This window comes from Zingiber officinale, chromosome 8A (genome assembly GCF_018446385.1).
Source record: "Zingiber officinale cultivar Zhangliang chromosome 8A, Zo_v1.1, whole genome shotgun sequence".
Lineage (NCBI taxonomy): Eukaryota > Viridiplantae > Streptophyta > Magnoliopsida > Zingiberales > Zingiberaceae > Zingiber > Zingiber officinale.
Window position 1 is genome coordinate 79,717,455 of NC_056000.1, and position 18,852 is coordinate 79,736,306.

Below are 18,852 nucleotides of genomic sequence, written 5' to 3' on the forward strand. Positions count from 1 at the left end.
GAAATATGGAGATGACCTAGAAGAATAATTAGGGATATAGGCGATTATATGAGTTATTTTGTGACCCCTAAAAAAACTTTTGCTATTTTACATACCTTGTCAATTTGAGAGTTTCAATTTGTGCTTTGGTCTTTAGTTCGATTACTTTTCTATTTCAGTATTTATATTTCTATTTATCTTTTAAGATCAAATTATATATTTCATTATTAATATTTCAGTATTTCTATTTAGTATGTTATGCCTTGTCAATTTTAGGATTATGTGACAAATAAAATCCTACCAAATCCAATCAATTCGACTCAACGTGTTAAATCATTCAACTGATCAATTTGAAAAGATTATGTAACAAACAAAATCAATTCAACTCGATGTGTTAAATCATTCAACTGATCAATTTGAAAAGATTATGCAACAAACAAAAACCCGCCGAATCGATTAATTGTTCAATTTGACATGTTGAATCGATCAGTTGATCAATTCAACACGATTCTGATCGATCCGGTAAAATTTTTCTAAAAAAAAATTTCACCTAAATGGTTGCCTAGGCACCCGGCAACACTACTTTTTCTCAACACTGCTAATAAAATAATAAATAATTTGATTACGATATTTGTTTAAAAAAAATGAGGCGAATAAAGTTTTTCAAAGGTTTACTGTAATTTTTCTATTAATTTGGCTTTTTTTTGTTCAAAGTGTAACTGATGATTGAAAAGTTAAAATTAGAGTACAAAAGGTGAAATACTTCCTTGAATTTATATGTTATTAAAATTTAGAAATATTAAAAGACAACAACAAAAATATCCTCAGGCATCTTTTGTAATAATTTCAAAAAAAAATTTGTTTTTTTTCCTGAATCAATCAAGCATCCGTAAACAAATAATACGTAAAACACAGACAGTAGATTATCACTCTCTTACAAGGCCGGCGAAGGTAACATACGGAAACAAATTCTCTCATGAGTCGCCATGTCAATACTAACTCTTAAAACTTGCACGAAGAATACTTGTAATAAACATGCATAGATAATAATTTTGCAATTTATCGCAAGCTCATGACAATTAACATAAATGCATTAATGTAACCAAATAATATTTCAGTTAAGTGAAACAAAATGCGTAAATTTTTTTGTATCTCGTAAGAAGATAGTACCTGTTGCAACAAGCGCATGCAGTTGAACATCGGATATATCCTCAGCGTGTGATAACTTGTATTCAGCGAAGTAGCAGTTGTAGGTAAATATTCAAAGTACCATTGAAAAATCAGCACAAAATTATCTAGCACGCGAGGCTATTTGCCCAGGTGCAAGAATAAATTAATTGAACGCTCAGAGAAATAAACGCCTTTACAATATCGATCAATCATTCAGATGTCTCAAGTTGTAAAATCCAAAAAAAAAAACAAATACAATACAATTTATGAACATCACCATGAGCGGGGCGTCTAAAACTACCTGCTTTCCATGGACATTTCTCTTGCCAAACAACGGAGCTACGGTGGATGCACACAACTCAAATGTGGTGAAAAGTCAAGGTTGCACCTACAGCAGAACACCTGAAATCAACAACTGGAAGATGAATAATTGGTTTGATCTGTTATTGCACAGAAAAACTTGAGAATCTGCAAAAGTCATGACTCACACTGAAAATATCCACTGGTACTATACGCAAAGAATAGTACACGCAAATTTTTTGACTACATCTTCAATGCTTGTTGTAACTGAGCGAATGCCGAAGGATGAATGCGGCTAATAGCGGCATTGAAAGATGCATCTCCATGAAAAGCTGCACATGCTTTTAAATTTTCATTAAGCATATTCTCCAAGGAAAATTGTCTGATTGGATCCGAATCTTTAATCTGAGCATATAACAAAATAAAATATAATCAACATGCTGCTACAAGTTTCTTGTCGCTAAAGTTAATTAATATAGAAGAATCAACAAAGATCAGATCAAACTGCAAGAAATCAAGATCTCACTTGTCGCATCCTTAAGTCTTTGCTTGAAATACCAGCATATCCAATGCCATCACTGTTTAGTGCAAGAGAGCTTGTGGTATCACCCCTACCAGGAAGAAGTCGGTAAAAAAGAAGAAATGAAGGAAAGCTATAGAAAACAATTAGCAAAGATGCAATACCCCGAGTCATCTTCACTTGTAGTTGTCTCATCACCACCTCCTAGGATAACACCAGTACAAGCACTGCAAGTCAAGGGTTAATATTAGTAGTAAAGTGGAGGAACAGAAACCATAACAGCTAGTTGAATTGGTATAAGTACCTTAGAATATCATCAAGTATATCAATGATTTGTGGCATTCTCAAAGTCAACATGATACAAAGAGCTAATGCATATATCTTTCTTTGTATGACAGTCGCACTGTCTATCTGTTATAAAGACAAACACGCATGCCACTAAATCAACATTAATACAAGTAATGTAGCAAATAAATGTGGAAGAATAGTTGAATAACTGCAATTGTAGGTCAATACAAAATTGGAAGTCTATAATAGACAACAATTAAAAGTCTGAATGAAGGATGGAAGGTTTCACAAAATCAAAAGAGTACTTCATTTTCAAGACTGGATATTGGACCAAAGTAGAAGGACGCACACATGAAGGCATCTATGTTCTGTTCATGAATGCTTCATTTTCAAAGTTCAGGAACAGACCAAGTAGAGAAAGGCATATTACAACTTCCTCAGTCATTCCATGAATGTGTTTACAAAGTGTCATGGTTCATCGGTTGAACCACTGCATCATAGTTCGTTGCTTTCATAAAAAGGTGACATATCCTTTTCTCCATTACTAGTCATTTCTAGAAGAGTTAAAAACACAACCTTTTCTTAGTGCTATGAAGTTGTCTATGTTGAACTAGGTAACACCAAACCTCGGGCGATCGGCCCGGCCGGCCCCATGGAAATTTTCCACCGGCTGCTAGGGTAAATCAGAAAGCACTTGCGACAGGCAGCCCAGAAGCCCAACATCCCATGGTTGCGCGTCCCATTTGGAGAAAAAACCTTTCAAATGCACCGTAAATGGAGATCGAACTGCGGATGTTTGGGTGACAACTTGGCGCCCTTCCACTGCACCATAACCCCGAGAGACTATGAAATTGTCTATGGTGGCAAAAGGCGATTTGCTCGCCCCAGCGCCTCCGCCAGCCTATCACTAAAGAGGTAAATCATGGTGGCTACTAGCCTTGAGCAGTTGAATAGCGCATGGGAGAGGACCTATGAAGTTGTCTATATGGCAAAAAAGGTGATTCGCTCGCCCCTGGCGCCTCCGCCAACCCGTCCCTAGGCAAACACGGAGGAAGTAAATCACGGGTGACTACTAGACATTAGTGCTGGTGGCAAGGCATGGAGAGGAGGCATGCTCGGATAGCCGAGTTTTGACCCCAAGACCTGAATACCCCATGTCTTAACCACCGCACCGCCTCGAGGGGACACCTATGGAGTTGTCTATGCACATATAAAAGGTTGTGCATAAAATGATCAATAATCATCACTTAGTACACAAGAGAGAAAAAAATCATGCACAATAGTGAAGTTTTGCAATTGTTGTCAATTTTATAATCACTTATCAATCACTATGCAAAATTCAGAAGTGATATAACAGATGCTGCAAGTGTATAAAGGAAAAATAGCAAGTACTTTGATAGCAGTGTATAAAGGAGAACTAAGGACATGTGCAAACTTGAATGATAGCAGCATGTATCAATGCAATCAAACAAATAAATTTTTAGCTGCAAGGAAAATCAATAATTAACAAATTTGCAAAGGTAAAGGTTAGTTTCAGTTACGAACCTTATCAACCCATATATCAGCTAAAGCAAGAAGTATATTCTGGTTAACTGAAAATCCTGACTGTTGAAGAGCTGGTTCAGATACTAATTGGGCAAAATAGTTAGTATTCATCACCAAGACCCTTGCAAGAATGGCTGCAGAAGAAGTAACAACTGTAGTTCTGGAAGGATGATCACCATCTTGTTGGCTCAAACATATAAGGATGAGTTTCTAAAAAAAACATTGAATATGATGAACATCTAAAAATGGACAAGTGTAACAAAAAGCATGATTCAACAATTCAATGTCTGAAGTACCTGGAGAACTCCAGCAATCAATGGAGGAGCCTCAGTAGGGAAGCACTACAGGCCAAATGAAGTGATTAACAACTAGTGCATATCTCCAACAGTATTTGAGCATATTTAGTCAATGTGACATAAGGAATAGATTAGCTTGCTTATAATAAAGCACAGATTGTACAAATATTACAAGCAGATTTGTAATCTCTATATGAGATGCAAATCATGATTAGCTAGAATAGCATTACAAAAACACCTACAAAGACGGTCATGGTCATTCAACTTCTTAAAATGACTTATAAAGCCATAAATAATCTACCTAAGCATCAAACTACAAGAATTAATTCAATGAGTAGGCATCAACAGAAACAGAGGGGAAAGATGAAGCCAAAAGATATTGAGTTTTGCATCCTCAACAGATGGATAAATTAATAAGAAAATCAAAATCAATAAAGCAATTATGTATTAAAAAGTTTAGATTGTGGTACAATCGTAATACAATCCACTGTCAGAACAATGGAACAGTCTAAAAACAGAAAAATTCAATGAAAGATCAACAATACTTTATCAGCAGAAAATGAATATACATATGAAATTGTACAGACTTCAAGCAAAAATACCTGAACCAGGAGATCAATGGCTGGGAGAGTTGAAAGCATCCCTTTCTCGTTGACACTTCCAACAATGTGGTCAAGTATTTTAGCTAGGCTTGAAACATGCCTATTTAGAAACTCTATGCCACCAAATATTATGTACTCCTCAATAATACTTGTAGCCACCTGCAATTGAATGATATAAAATAAGACTAATCATATCAAACACAATCATCAATGTTGATTTCACTCCAGGTGAACATGGGAGAAAGATGTGTTAGGCCCCAACCAACATTATTTAATCAATGGAAGACAACAACAATGTAGCTTATATCCTTAAACGCATAAACACATATTCAAGGATTAGTAGTTCATACACGACCAGCCCTTAAGACAATATTTCATTTTTGTCTTCACAGAGAAATTCCTGTTAAGATTCATTATACATTTCCATCTTCCCCTACTCTGTGGGTTTGCGAACTATTATTCAAGCTTGCACTCTAATATAATAAACTAAAAAAAAATATTCTTTGAAGAAAACAATAAATCCAATAAATAAACAATCTAGACACAAGATGAAGATTTACAGAACCAAATAATGCAAGATCTTGGGTAGGTAGTATCTAGATATTACTATAATTGAAAAAATATCAAAAGACATCAAGCTAAGTGAATATGGAAATTCATAACTAAGAAAATCAGTATTCCCATTAGCATTTGCATTGTTAACTGATTGGTGAAGTTACCTGCAAATAGTCAAAGCTTCTTTCAAGTATAACCACCAGATAAGGGAAGAAATCGAACAACTGAGGCACCATGGATGGAGCATTGGAAAGGGTTGCTTCCAAGAGCTGCAATGTCCAATAGAAGAAAAATAAACAATCTATATATTCAAACCACGATGATAGGAAGTAGTGTCACCTTTTATTAAAGCGCTAGAAACAAAGAGGTTTAACTTACCAGAATACTATCCTCTAGAAGATTGAGAGAATCAGGATTATCAATATTGATTCCACTCTTCAGAATAGGTAGAAGCAAGTTCGAACAAATTGATGATTGATGACCAAGAGAGCAGACAAAGTTTCGCAATGCTACTAGCAGCTGAATCTGTAGTAGACTTTCACCAGTTGATTCCTCCCATATCTGTTGATACCTTAACTAGAATCATTCAACTTGAAGGAATAAAAAGGGACTTACCTACAGCTTATTCACTATCTAGATTAAAAAGTATTCAACTGAATTAACAATTGGCGATAGAAATCTTTGGATTAGTATGACATTCAAGTTTGTCTCAGTTTGTCTTTTGAAGGTTAAAACGTCATAGTTTAACTGAAGATACAAATTCTCACAATTTTGTAACTGAAATGTGAAATACTTTTCAATGGTTGAGATGAAGGGAAATTTACTAAATTTGAGGGTTAAATCAAGACATATGAAACCCCAAGGAATATACCAGACAGAAGTTAAATTGTAGAAAATTTCCTGAATTCTTGATCATAAGCCTAGACAAAATCCTAAACCCTAAACTACCACATTTATGTTTACTAACTTAACACACCAATCACCAAGAGAATGAATTCTAGTAGTTTGACAGGATTAAAAGAAAATATTAAGCAACTGTTTGACATAGCGGCGCCAAACAACCTAAGATTCATGATTTGGCTTAATCTCATTTTCCCTCTCATCATGCTGGGAACAGAAAATTTTATGGAGGAAATAATGTAAATGATTGATAATATAAAGAGGATAATATAGAGTTATACCTTGCAGAAAAAATTGGACAATTGACTTGCATATGGCAAAACCTTATCTCCAACATGATCAATTAGTACAGAGATCAAATTCAACACTTGTACCTAAAAGATGTTCGCAAGATGGTGTAAAGAATCTCATTACAGAGGGAGAAAACAAAATAAATGTGGATCTGCATGATTGTAAAACACAGTTGCATGACAAAAAAATTAATTAAGTTCAAAGCCTCAAGATACTCTTCCATATAATTAATGGGCCTCGAAATACCAATAAAAATGGTGTTAGAAGAGGAATTTGATGTCCATCCTAAGACTGAAGGGATTCATTTACATTGAGTTACAAGCAGATTATAATCTAGTCAATTTACCAAAAGCAAAGAAATGAAGTTATTCAATGAGAAAATTATTAGGGTTCTTACCAATGCCCTCTACCATAATAAATATTACCATTATTGTCATTTACATTTATAAAAAAAAAAAAAAAGACAGCCCGGTGCACGAAGCTCCCGCCATGCGGAGTCCCGGGAAAGGATCCATTGTACGCAACCTTACCCTGCTTTTTGCAAGAGGTTGTTTCCAGGATTCGAACCCGTGACCTTTTGGTCACATGGCAACAACTTTACCGTTGCACCAAGGCTCCCCTTCTGTCATTTACATTTATATTCACAACATTTGTATCTTTACAATTAGGTCCAAAACAATCTCACTAAAGTTTAACTATTATGAAACTCCATTGTCCTAATGTGGATCTCCTAATCTGCATTGTATAAACCAGAATATGTAGATGACCAGGGTTGGATCTAGCAGACCCTTTTCTAGATCCTTAGAGTTGCTTCCTAATGGCCATGTCATAGAACCCCAAAGAATTGACTAATCACGCCTGCAACAAATAAGATAGTGAAATAATTCAATTTTCCAATTAATCTCTATACTTCCTAGATCATATAATAGCTTCCCTTGTACCAGAGTCAAATTTACATTACGAAAACACATGATCTTGGGCATACTCAAAAGTAAAGCCTGATCAACCAACATAAACAAAATAAACATGCATTTATCAATGTAAAAGTTGGTAGAAAGATCAAGTGCAAACACTTTCTTGGAAAAAGAAAAGGCTAAAAAGCAATTTTAAACCCTTGGAACTGTAAGGGCAAAATAGAAGAATTAAAGCAATGAAATAATCGAACCCTTTAGCAAATGTTCTAACTGGTAAACTCTATGAAAAAGGCCTAGAAACTAAAAGATAAACCTTCGAGTCAAACTCTTCAACTTCTTCCATCAACTTAAAACAAGAACTCCAGCATGTTGGTAGATGCTCCGAAAAATCATGTTCAGAAAAGTTTGTGTCCTGAACAAGATAGCATAAAGAACGACAGGCAGCGAGCTGAAAATAAATGAAGCAATAATAGTTCATTAGATAGTAAAGCCTATGAACACAATAAAAAGTTGTCAGTAATGCATATAATATAATGGTTATTTAGATATTTGAGGGTATAAAATGAGAAGTAATAATTGAACACGAGGTTCTTCAGAAAGAATTATACTTTAACAGCGATGTCATTGTCTTGAAGCAATCTGATTAAAGCGTGATAGACCAGCTTCCTGGTGTCACCTTTAATCTGTTACAAAGTAATAATCATAAGAGAATGAACAAGCAGATTTACAAAGAAAGTGTTAATCTATAACAAGCATAAAGAGACATGACCAAAGCAAAGCATTTTCACATATATAGACCTTATAATTGAAAGAAGAATAAATAGAAGCAGCACTTTTTACTCATGACAATGCAATATATCATAGCAAAGATGACAAGAAACACACAGTTCATCAAGCTTTGATGAGGGATATTTATATTACCATGTGCTTCCCTGTCATGACAAGGGCAGGTTCATATTTAATGTAATCTATTTATACTTGCACCAGATCATCAATTGGCCACATTCGGCATTCCTTAGAAGTATGGATCGATATTTAATTTGGTTGAAGGCACAACAATGACAAGATCCCAGAAAAATCCTCTCTTTTATTATTATTATAGTTTATTGATTGTCTATTGTTCTCTTCTTCCAGAATAACTAAATAAGATCATGACCTACACCCCAAGGCCACAACAAACACTGGTTAACCATTGTGTTCTCTCGACCTCAATTTATCCTTCTTATTTCCCACACATTTGTGTTTCAGACCATGTTCATAATACTTGTTAAGCAGAATAGAGTAACTGATAAATCATAATCTTTAAACATCACTTATGTAGAGGCAAAGAGCACTTTGGATGGTGAAAAATGAGTTTAAACAAAATACAACATGCAGGGAATTTTAATTTAGAATGCAAGAACAACTAATGGCAATTGAGGAACTCACGTGTCACAACCATACAATTAGAAAAGGCTCCTATGTCACATTATACTTTGTCTAGTCCGGTATTGCAGCCATACCCAAATAGCTGGGACTAACATGGCTTGATGACCATAATAATTCTTGGAAAAATCAAGCTAGCATGCCAAATACGAACACCTATATACATAAATTGAACAAAACCCCAGTATTTGTTGGCCATATCTAGTTAAGTAAAAAAAAAAAAAACCTTGCTTCTAGTAACTTAAATGTTCAGTAAACCAACAGATTAAATCATGTTAATTATCAGCCCATGAACCTTAACTATGCATGTCCAAGTAATTGTGTAAATATCACCCAACATAAACTCCAACAGTGCTCTTAGCATGCAATAATAAGACACTACTTGAGGTCAATGTCCTCAAACTGTTAATAGGAAACACAAAAAGAATGAAAAAAAAAATTACAACCTCAGAAGCCCACTGCCCAAGAATAAATGCAATTTTTCGATGAATAATGCACATGTTTGGATGCTTGTTGGAAAGTTCAATACTCAAAGATCCTTGAAACCTGTACGCAAAGATTAGATAATAAATAGAAAGTAGAATAAAAACATTGACAGTTTTGAAAATCTTAAGAGAACAATAAATTATTGTATTGATGTTACAGATAAGTAGATACCAATATATAGTAAATGATAACAAAGTTGGAAAAGCAGCAATAACATCAACCTATATTTGGCTTCATGAAGAAGTTAAAAAACAATTCAAGGAGAAAATTCAATGTCTCAAGGAATTTATAAATTAGATCATCAGATGCATTAAGCTGACATCGAATGTAGAGAAATGAATGAATTGAAGTGGAAAAATTGCTAGATGGTCTTGAACTCCACTGTCCTATTTATTAAGGTAGATTAATAATAGGCAAGAGGAAAAGATTGACTTGAAGATCTAATAAAAATAAAATAAAAATGAACAGAAGAATGCAGTCAAAAGAGAACTTGTAAACGTGGATATATATTCTGCATTGCATAGTTGACTAGTAAAATACTAAACCAAAATGAACTGTATCAGATATCATTACCAGTCACTGAAGTTGAGGAAATTGGAGAGCTCATAGTAAACATGCCCGGCAGCAGTATATGCAGCATCTTTTAGAAGCATTGCATGAGAAATTTCAGTTTCTAAAGGCGGAGAACCACTCATTGCCTCATTTAGAATGGAAACAACTATAGGAGACAAGAGCTGAGAATACAGATCAAATAATAACATGCATCATGGAGAAGATATAAATTATAAAACTGTCAAAAATTAAAAGGGTAAGAACAGAACTCACATCTTTATAGTTCTCAAATAATACAATATACAATGCTTCAGCACAAGGCCTAAGTCTTTCTGTCCATTGGACCATGTCTTGATCATGGTGAAAATTTTCTGGATTTTGGTGCCATTCATCCATATCCTTTGCTGAGAAAATGAAGTACCTAGCAAAAGAACAAGTAAATAAAAGAAAGCAGTACCATGAAAGCAAAGAATAGAAGTTGTGTTTCAATCTTTGACTAGGAAATCTTACTAGAAATTCCAATTTTGATCGAAATGTGACAATTGATTAAATTGTAATACTGTGCTTAAGTTCTATTGTTCTTCACAAGATGAAGCTTCATAATTCATACCAGACATATGTTATATGTGCTTTCTTATTTTTATTTACTAATAATCCTACAAGTAATGAGTCCAAAATCCAGCTATCATACATCATAGTGTAACCTACTAGAAACTTTACTTTTGAGTTTTCCTTTAATCATTCAGTTCCATCTTATGGGTCTTTGCTTACTCTGGTATCTAGCAAGTAAAATGATTATCAACCCAGTCATTTTGCAAAACAAGAGGTAGAAGTTTATCTATGACATAGAAACATGATTCAAATAAACTCGTTAACTAATTTAATTCACAAAAATTGTATGATAGAAAGAAGCCCAATAGTACCTTCTTATCAATACATTACACAGTAGAATCACTCGGTCACTTGGCAAAATAGTTTTAATCATTTCAGAAACAGCTGTGGATATATTTTTCTTCCTTTGCTCCAAACTTAAAGAAGCCGCACTTTCACTGATTACACGCCCAGTGAGGCTTGGTTTGTATTCTTTGCACTCCAGTACAGATTTTACCAGAACCATGCATTGAATAAGAAACTGCTCAAAAGATACAATTGTAGCATCTGGATTTGTTATCATGTTTAAGCTAAAATCAATTATGGCTGGAAGAACAGTCTGATCACCAAATGAATATGGATGCCTAGCTTGCAAGACAACCAAGGTTTTCACTAACTTGGTACACGATCTTTTAGTGAAATCACATAATTGGACTTGTCTTTCTCGGAATGCAGGATCTGAGATAAATTTTATGATAAGAATAAAAAGAAAATATCTTACATTTTCTAAATATTTTGGTTGAATCAATCAACTATTCTCAATGCTCAAGAAAATTCTAAAGAAAAAACTTGTCTATCAATGAAAGTAGTTCAAAATAGTAATCATATTAACCTAAAAAAAAAGCATGACTGGATGATCTAACATTTGGATCAAAGTAAGAAACTCTCATTTTGCTAAATCTGAACATAAAAATCCTTGAAAAAATAGCTTGACCTATCATTTATTTTTAAATGAGTAGCACCATAAAATGTTAGGCTTCCACATGTTCATGTAGAAATCTAAAATTACCATCTCTGTAGAAGGGAATCAAAAAGTCAACTGTCCCCATGCAATCCTATATATGCCTTATTTTAAAGAAGATTGAACAATATGTTAATATGGCATTGCCATCTTGCATTGTTGAGCATCCCTTAGATTTGAATATAAATCTATTATCCTTGCAACTTTTGGGTTCTACAAACTTGAAATGGACTAGAGATGGAGATGAAAAACCTACTTGAATTGTAAGAGAAGTTCAGTAAAAAAGATTCAGTAGCAAGGTTAATCAACTAAATGATAAAAAAATAATTGAAAAAGGTATTAAACAAAAAAATATTAGGGCAATATGAAACTTCACAAGTTTCTATACTGTGTGAATAGAGGTATGCTCTGAAATTTGAATCATAAGTCAACAAATACTTTAAAAATAAGAAGAGAATGCTGAGGACATGAACAAAACCCGGACCAATGAGCATAATACGTACAAGGTATTAAATTTAGTTATTTCAACAGCAAAGCCAAAACTTGCTACAATTAGAAACAAAATAATGAATGGTCCAACATAAATACTAAGAAAACCGCAATAGACATAATCAGTGTGAGAATCATCTTACAATAGGGAAGAAAAGATTGAATGGCAGACAAGAGAACAGGACAAACTTCCTTGACCAGAAGAACCTCCTGAAATTTGAGCACATACCAATTGATTTCCTTGTTATATAAGAGTGAAAAAGTAATGATGCAAGATTTTCACCTGTGCAGATGTTGTATCACTAGGATACCCAGATATAATCAGTTGCCTAATGATCTTCAAACACAACAACCATCTTTCACAAATGATGATCAAATCATGTCCATGTTCCACCAATGAGTTTGTGATAACAGATTGAGAAATAGTAGAAAAAGTTTGAAGTATAGTTTGTACATCATTCTTCCAAAGGTTCCACGTGAATTCAAACAACTGTGAGGCAATCTGTAGATCAATAAAACACAAATTTTGTTTTAAGAAAACCAAACAATTTCAACCACTCATTGCTACACATCATCGTCCACCAGGTCTATGCCAACTATTTAGGGCCAGCTAAATCTTATCCCTCCATTAAACTCTATGCAAGGCTAGATCACTAATGATTTATTATAATTCATTATCATCATGAAAGTGAGGTGCGTGAAACCCAAAAAAATTGGAAATACTCCAATTTACAACCTTAGAATAGTAAAAAAAAAATACCTTGTATCAAAAAAACATTAAAACACAAGCAGTCAAGATTGTTATCATAATTAGGAAGTTGGAACTTGATCCTAATGGATATATTATCATAGTTATTCCAACTAAATAAACAAATTATTTTAAAATTATATTTCAGATAATAATGGCAATAACACTTCAAATCTTTAAACTAAAAACTGCCTTCAGTATGGTCCTTCAGAGCTGAATTTGGAAACACATGATGGCAAACACTCTAAAAGTTCACTGAACTTCACTGAGGTAGATTCAATTGAACTTCCCATTAATGATATAAGATGCATGATGATGCAGTAAAATGCTAAGGCAACCAATTAAGACCATCTACAGGTACAGGAAAATTAGTACACTACATGAGATATGAATTGTTCTCTAAAAATTGGACTCCCTCACTACCCTTCTCATACCCTATGTCCAATACCCACATTTGGAACCAACACTCCAAGTGGACACTTGATATATTTCATACGCACGTCAGATACCCTTTTCATACCCATGTCAAATACACAGTGGAGTTGGAGAAATCTCTTAAGTCACTGAAAATAATAACCAACTGTTGTGTACTCATCTTTGTGTCAAACTGATGAAGCTAGGAGATACTCCTAATCATCTTGTATGTAGTACGGTGATGGAGTCAAAAAGGCAAGGAGTTGTTGAGGAAGAGAATGGTGAAGCAATTGAAGAGATTGGCATTCTTGGGTTGAGGGAAACCTTTGTTTGAAACATTGGTTTTTGATTGCTTCATCAAATGAGATCCAGATAAACAGAATAAACATTGGTTATACACTCAAGAATAGTAGAACAAAAAAACAAGGATGAGAATGCAAAATGTCTCTTTAACAGTACAGGAGAGAGTGAGTTTCTACAACACCAGGGATCAATTTCCTATGAGAGATGAAAAGGCACTTAAGGAAAAGCTTTCCTGGACAATATTTCACTACCCAGTGTAGAAACATAGGAACAAAGGAAGTGACAATAATTTCCACTTTCACCCTATTTTGCCTCTGCACAAATTGGGTGGAATCATTATTATTCACACCTTTTCACCTGATTTGCTTATGTTGCCACCCAACTTGGGACCAAAATCAATAAATAGATACTAAATCCATTTAATTTATCACTTCATAAATGTACTTATGCAATTAATTTTTTTTTAAAAAAAAACTTTTTCTTCCCTCTTCCTTTCCCTCCAAGGAATCATAAGCTAGGAAAATTTTGCCCATCCATTTCTCCTTTCCCCATCTTTTTCTCTTCCCTATAGGAAACTGGCCAAAAAGGTAATGAGCACTGACGTGTAAGGGAGAGAGATTTCGTGTTCCAGATGGTTTAACAATGACAAAGGGCCATTAGATCAAAGGAAATAAGAGAAGACTGGCAATTTCATATTAGTCCCAATGCTCATGCTAAGAGAAAATATGTAGATAGAGATTTTAGCTTAGTTATTGGAAAATTACAGAAGTACAAACCATGAACACTGCCAATTGCATATTTATCTTCCACTACTAAAAAAACTTGTGCATACTTATTGAACAGGACAGACAAAATTAACAGCTGTACAACATATTGGACACCAGGCAAAACCAACATATCAAGAAAAATGCTTATAAGAATTTCATTGAAGAATGTATCACATCCAATATAGAAAATATATACTCATTTCAAAAATAATATGAGAGAAGCATGCCTCATGAAATGTCTTCTGGTCTGAGTTGAGACGTTTTGTCGATAGTTCTTTTAAAGTGCGAAACAAAACCATGAAGACTCTATGTGAAGTTAGGGTATCAGGTGATTGGAGCTGTTGACCCAAAATTGAAAAGAGCTCTGGCCTAAAAGCAATTAGGCAAAAATCATTGAAATATATATGATTCTAAACTAAGATAATATACCAGAGATGAAATGATAATTTGTATATTGAAGACAAATACAAATGGGAACAAGTAGTTGAAGTAAATTCATTGGACATCATGCTATTGAGCAGCACAACCAAATCAGTGCATGTGTGGCTCATGCAGAAATGGAAAATCCAACTAGAATCAAGAGTTAATATGAGACAACATGTTTGCACAGAAACTATGTGATGTAGAAGCAAACCAAATCGTGTAATGTTATCTCACTTTTTGAGCCCTACTCTGTTTGGATTTCTAATTAGTTGCTGGATTCACCTTCTTCAGGTCTCTAATTAGATTTGGGTTGTTTAAGTCTATGTAAGCAGCTTTTGAGAAGTTAAGGCCTCGTGACTAGCAACCTATCTTTAATTAATAAAATATTGAATCTATAAAATTCTGAATCTTGAAAGCGTTTGCATCAACTCTATTTGTAACTGTAAGTCATCGCCTAGTTCACAATATTATGCTACCAGAATATGCATAACAATGTGTGCTTGGAGTTTCAAATCATTTGAACTTCTAAACAAACACAATTTGTTATAAATTAGCATTCCATCCATAATATTAGGAGTTAAAGGGAGTTCAGTATGATAATAGGTATATACAAGATTCTTAGTTATTCTCAAACATTTTGGCAATGATAGAAAGTGATTTATGGAGAAGAGGAAAACCCACAAGGCCATTTATCAATATTTGATAGAGCAATAAAAACAGCACCATTTACATTATGCAAATCAAGAAGGGAATAACTGGACTTGCTAATCCTAATAGAATGACATCTTAACAGGTCAAAAACTAGTTGGATCAATTCTGAACTAGTGTGATAGAGAAAATTACTAGAAAATTCATTTTATTACAGATTTTTAACTTCAGCAATGCTAATAAATGTAGTGCAGTATTTAAAAAGGAGAAAGAGGAATTTTTTTATATCATGAAGCAAAATGTTCATAATGCTTTATAACCACCAACTACCACTAATTAGAATCTTTATGAAATTTGATTTCCCCATCCACTAATACAGGTTCACGAAACAAAATGTATGTTTTTACTCACTCTTGTACCAATAAGAAAATATCACCTGCATTTCCAATGAACCAGAATGTCCCATTAAGAGGTTAAGAGGACAACAGGAAAAGGGATCTGACATTTGAAGGTCAACAGCAATATTGTGAGTTAGAATCAAATATGTACATTTTGTTGAAAGAATAGTGATAGAAAAAGTTTATTCCTTTCACATAGATTTATGTAATTATATGGTAATACCCAATGTGTTCTTTTCAAAATTCTACACAACTCAAACAGTCAAGTGAATGTTTCTCTGTTCCAAACTTTTCTAGCTCACCTACAGTACAAGAAATAGTAATCAAGTAGGAATTTCAAGAAGAACATTTCAATAGATAATGAATTTAAAGTGCAAGTATAGTCAGGCACAAAAAAAATAAAGCAATACCATTCTTTGGGGTAATCAATGCGTGCAATTTTTGCAACAAGAACAGCCAGCTGAATTGCTATCTGACCAATGACACCAACAACGTAGCAGAATTAGCACAGATTCAAACTGGAAATTTAAGACCAGATAATCCAGATCTATGTTGTGTAAGTATAATGTAAAGTCAAGCCTTTCATCCCAAATAAAGTGCATAAAACAAAACCTAGCCAAACATCACCTGGGTATTTTCTTCTCGCAAGTGTAAGAGCAACTTTGTTCGGATGTGATTCTTCTCGTCATTGCTAATGCCACTGGAAAAGGCATTTTCAGACATAGACAACAAAGAAATGAAGGTTGATAAGGCAACAATTATGTTGCAGAATTTAAAAACATAAAGGCACTAGTGGAGGAGACAGAGGAGCTCTTCAGATGATTTTTTGGATATTTAAGAATGGAAGTTCCATTGAATGGAAAATTTTGGCAAACCAATCTGTTAAAAGTAATCAGTTGAAGAAAAGATAGTCAAAAGACAATAAACAGTCAACCGAATTCACATCACATAGCACAAATATAAAAAGAAGAATTTTTCCAGTCTTCTTGTTCTGAATCCTCCCATTGCAACTAGGAAATGACTGATGGAACGCGCTTGATTCAGTTTATTTGGCTTCTAACCTTAGATAAGATATACATGAAAGGATGTAGCCCACTTATCACATGGCCCAGTTCCAGTTATTGAAAGAGCCTTCAGGAAATGGAGTCCACCCACAAGCCAAAGTTATGATGACATATTTAAGATAAATAGCTCCAGCTTCACATGAAGAACCTGCCCTCTCATCATTGAATGTCAAAGGGTATGGAAGCCAATCAATAAGCCACACACAATTATATCAGTGAAAGCAATTGATCTCACAATGTATGGTTGAAATTCACTCTCTCTAAACAATGCTGAAAGTATATTCAAAAGTGAAGGATATAGGTAGGATGCATATGATTCTGGGCATAACTGCTGGAACAGCAGCTCATGCAAGTTACTTTCATGACCAGCAAATCTATATTGATAAGTTCAAGAAGATCAACAATCTAAGAGATGGAGCAAAACAAGGAGATCGAGCATGGCCAAGATCAGCTAATGACAAGGGTCAACAAGTGGGACAACAACCCAGCCCATTGAATTGACATAACTTAGATAGTGAACACTTAAGTTTCGTTTTTATCATGTGTGGTTTAGGGTTTATGGTGGCACTGTTGTATGTTGTCTATAGATACACATTGCTTCCCGAAGTTATATGGGTCAAAAACATAACCAACAAAAACACACAAAAGTAGATAGGTCAGTGTAGAGTGTATCACCAGTGTAGGATAGCTATTCATCATCATCCTCTGTCAGAATGGTTGTTGCGCTGTCTTTTTCATCTTGAAGCTTGAAGTGAAATCTTTTCTCCTTTCTTGTGGAATTTTTTACTTCCTTAGGGTTTCAATGTAAAGTGTTGCATTTGCATTAGTGTTTTTGTTTGATTTTTCATGCTTGGAACCAAACTGATTTTGGCATGATTATGAATGGTTTGAATATACAACAAGCAAGTCCAGTGGAAACTTCCAATGGTTACACTAAGTATGTGGACAAGACAATTTCTTCTATGATCTAACCAAACATATAAAGAATGCTTAGAGAACCTTAATAAACAAAAACTGACACATTGTTCATGTCAATTTTAATGCTTCAAAAATGAGATATGGAGGCCAAGCTAAAGAAACCCATGGGATAAGATAGTAAACGCCAGTGCATCTAGATAATGCAAGTAAACTCCCTATCTAGTGTGTAAATTCATCCATATGTGTCCAAATAGCGTTTCAGTCAGAACTATTTCTCCAAATGTCATCCTAATAACTAAATTCTCACTTGCCCGTTAAATTTAGTCCGCATAGGCAATGAACTATCTAACAATCTGAATCATTCTTAGTGACAAGTGAAATATGAATTGTTAGAACAAAAAAAAACAGTAAAAGGAAAAAAAAAAACAAGAACGAGTGAGTTGAACTTCTCACGAGGTATCACGGCGGTGTCTCCAGTAGCGACTGATGCTGTTCTTAAAATACACAGAGGCAAGAAGACGAGCATCATCCCGGCAACCTGAATCCCTCGCGGCAATGATCTCCTGCGTCAACCGTTTCCCGCAGTCAAACGATATGTTCAATAAATATAGAGATCCTAAGGTTGCAATCCAAGGCGGCTTAAAATTACGAGAAGACAGGAGCAGAATCCGGGGCGGTTCTCGCACTGAGCTAGGGCGGATTCCGCCTGCTTGCGGGTGGACTCGTCAATGCTCAAAGCGTTGGAGAGGAACGAGTACACAGTGTGGAGGTCGGCTGCCGAGAGCGACATTTTCTCGCCGGAAGCCGAGTGATCCTTCACGGAACCTGGAAATGGCAATCGATTGAGGCTGATTTCGGTGGAGATCGATGGATGTCGATGCAAGGGAAGCGGACAACCGATTCGAGAGAAGGACGCGTAAGGGTTTTCACCGGCGAGAGGCGAGCAGCGAAGACGAACCGAGAAAAGGAGAGAAGAGGGCAGATAGAAACGTCGTTCTTTTTTAATTTCCCTTTTTAACCATCACTGCGATATTTAATTGAAGTCCTGCCACTTTTTTGTCTTATATTTTCCGTCTGGAATTGTTTTACAATCAGCATCAAATTTTCTGTATTAATATGGGCAATTTATAAAAGGCAAAAGTGCATCACAGTTTTGTATTTATCAAAAGGTGAAGTTTACCAAAAATCAATTCCCAAATTACCCCTCTGGCTAACCTGGCAACCGCCTTGTTCAAACATATTTTT

At 34.7% G+C, this 18,852-nt stretch overlaps 1 protein-coding gene across 3 annotated transcripts; it reads right to left on the reverse strand.

The window, feature by feature from the left end:
• Window positions 1-1,259: 1,259 nt before the first annotated feature.
• Window positions 1,260-18,614, reverse strand: LOC122009681 (importin-11-like). 3 transcript variants are annotated; one of them, XM_042565941.1, is made up of 24 exons: window positions 18,257-18,614; window positions 18,061-18,170; window positions 16,253-16,325; window positions 16,036-16,097; window positions 14,384-14,525; window positions 12,208-12,426; window positions 12,068-12,134; window positions 10,747-11,152; window positions 10,097-10,244; window positions 9,845-10,005; window positions 9,232-9,331; window positions 7,969-8,043; window positions 7,674-7,808; window positions 6,437-6,529; window positions 5,634-5,816; window positions 5,420-5,524; window positions 4,701-4,859; window positions 4,099-4,143; window positions 3,803-4,012; window positions 2,274-2,380; window positions 2,134-2,196; window positions 1,976-2,060; window positions 1,638-1,854; window positions 1,260-1,564 (listed from the first exon to the last, which is right to left on the reverse strand). In XM_042565941.1, exons 1-23 carry the CDS (start codon window positions 18,395-18,397, stop codon window positions 1,693-1,695), a joined length of 3,051 nt encoding a protein of 1,016 aa, XP_042421875.1. In that variant the 5' UTR covers window positions 18,398-18,614; the 3' UTR covers window positions 1,260-1,564; window positions 1,638-1,692. The 3 variants fall into 3 exon arrangements, with proteins under 3 accessions (XP_042421875.1, XP_042421874.1, XP_042421876.1); XM_042565940.1 differs by having other exon boundaries at window positions 1,260-1,551; window positions 18,257-18,613; XM_042565942.1 differs by lacking the exons at window positions 16,253-16,325; window positions 18,061-18,170; window positions 18,257-18,614 and adding an exon at window positions 15,664-15,725 and having other exon boundaries at window positions 1,260-1,551.
• Window positions 18,615-18,852: the final 238 nt, after the last annotated feature.

Coding starts and splice junctions, on each gene's coding strand:
- LOC122009681 (XM_042565941.1), bottom strand. CDS start 18,397: ATGTCGCTCTCGGCAGCCGACCTCCACACTGTGTACTCGTTCCTCTCC. Junction 9,332..9,844: donor TTCCTCAACTTCAGTGACTG/GTAATGATATCT, acceptor CTTTGCGTACAG/GTTTCAAGGATCTTTGAGTA. Junction 1,855..1,975: donor AAGACTTAAGGATGCGACAA/GTGAGATCTTGA, acceptor TTATATGCTCAG/ATTAAAGATTCGGATCCAAT.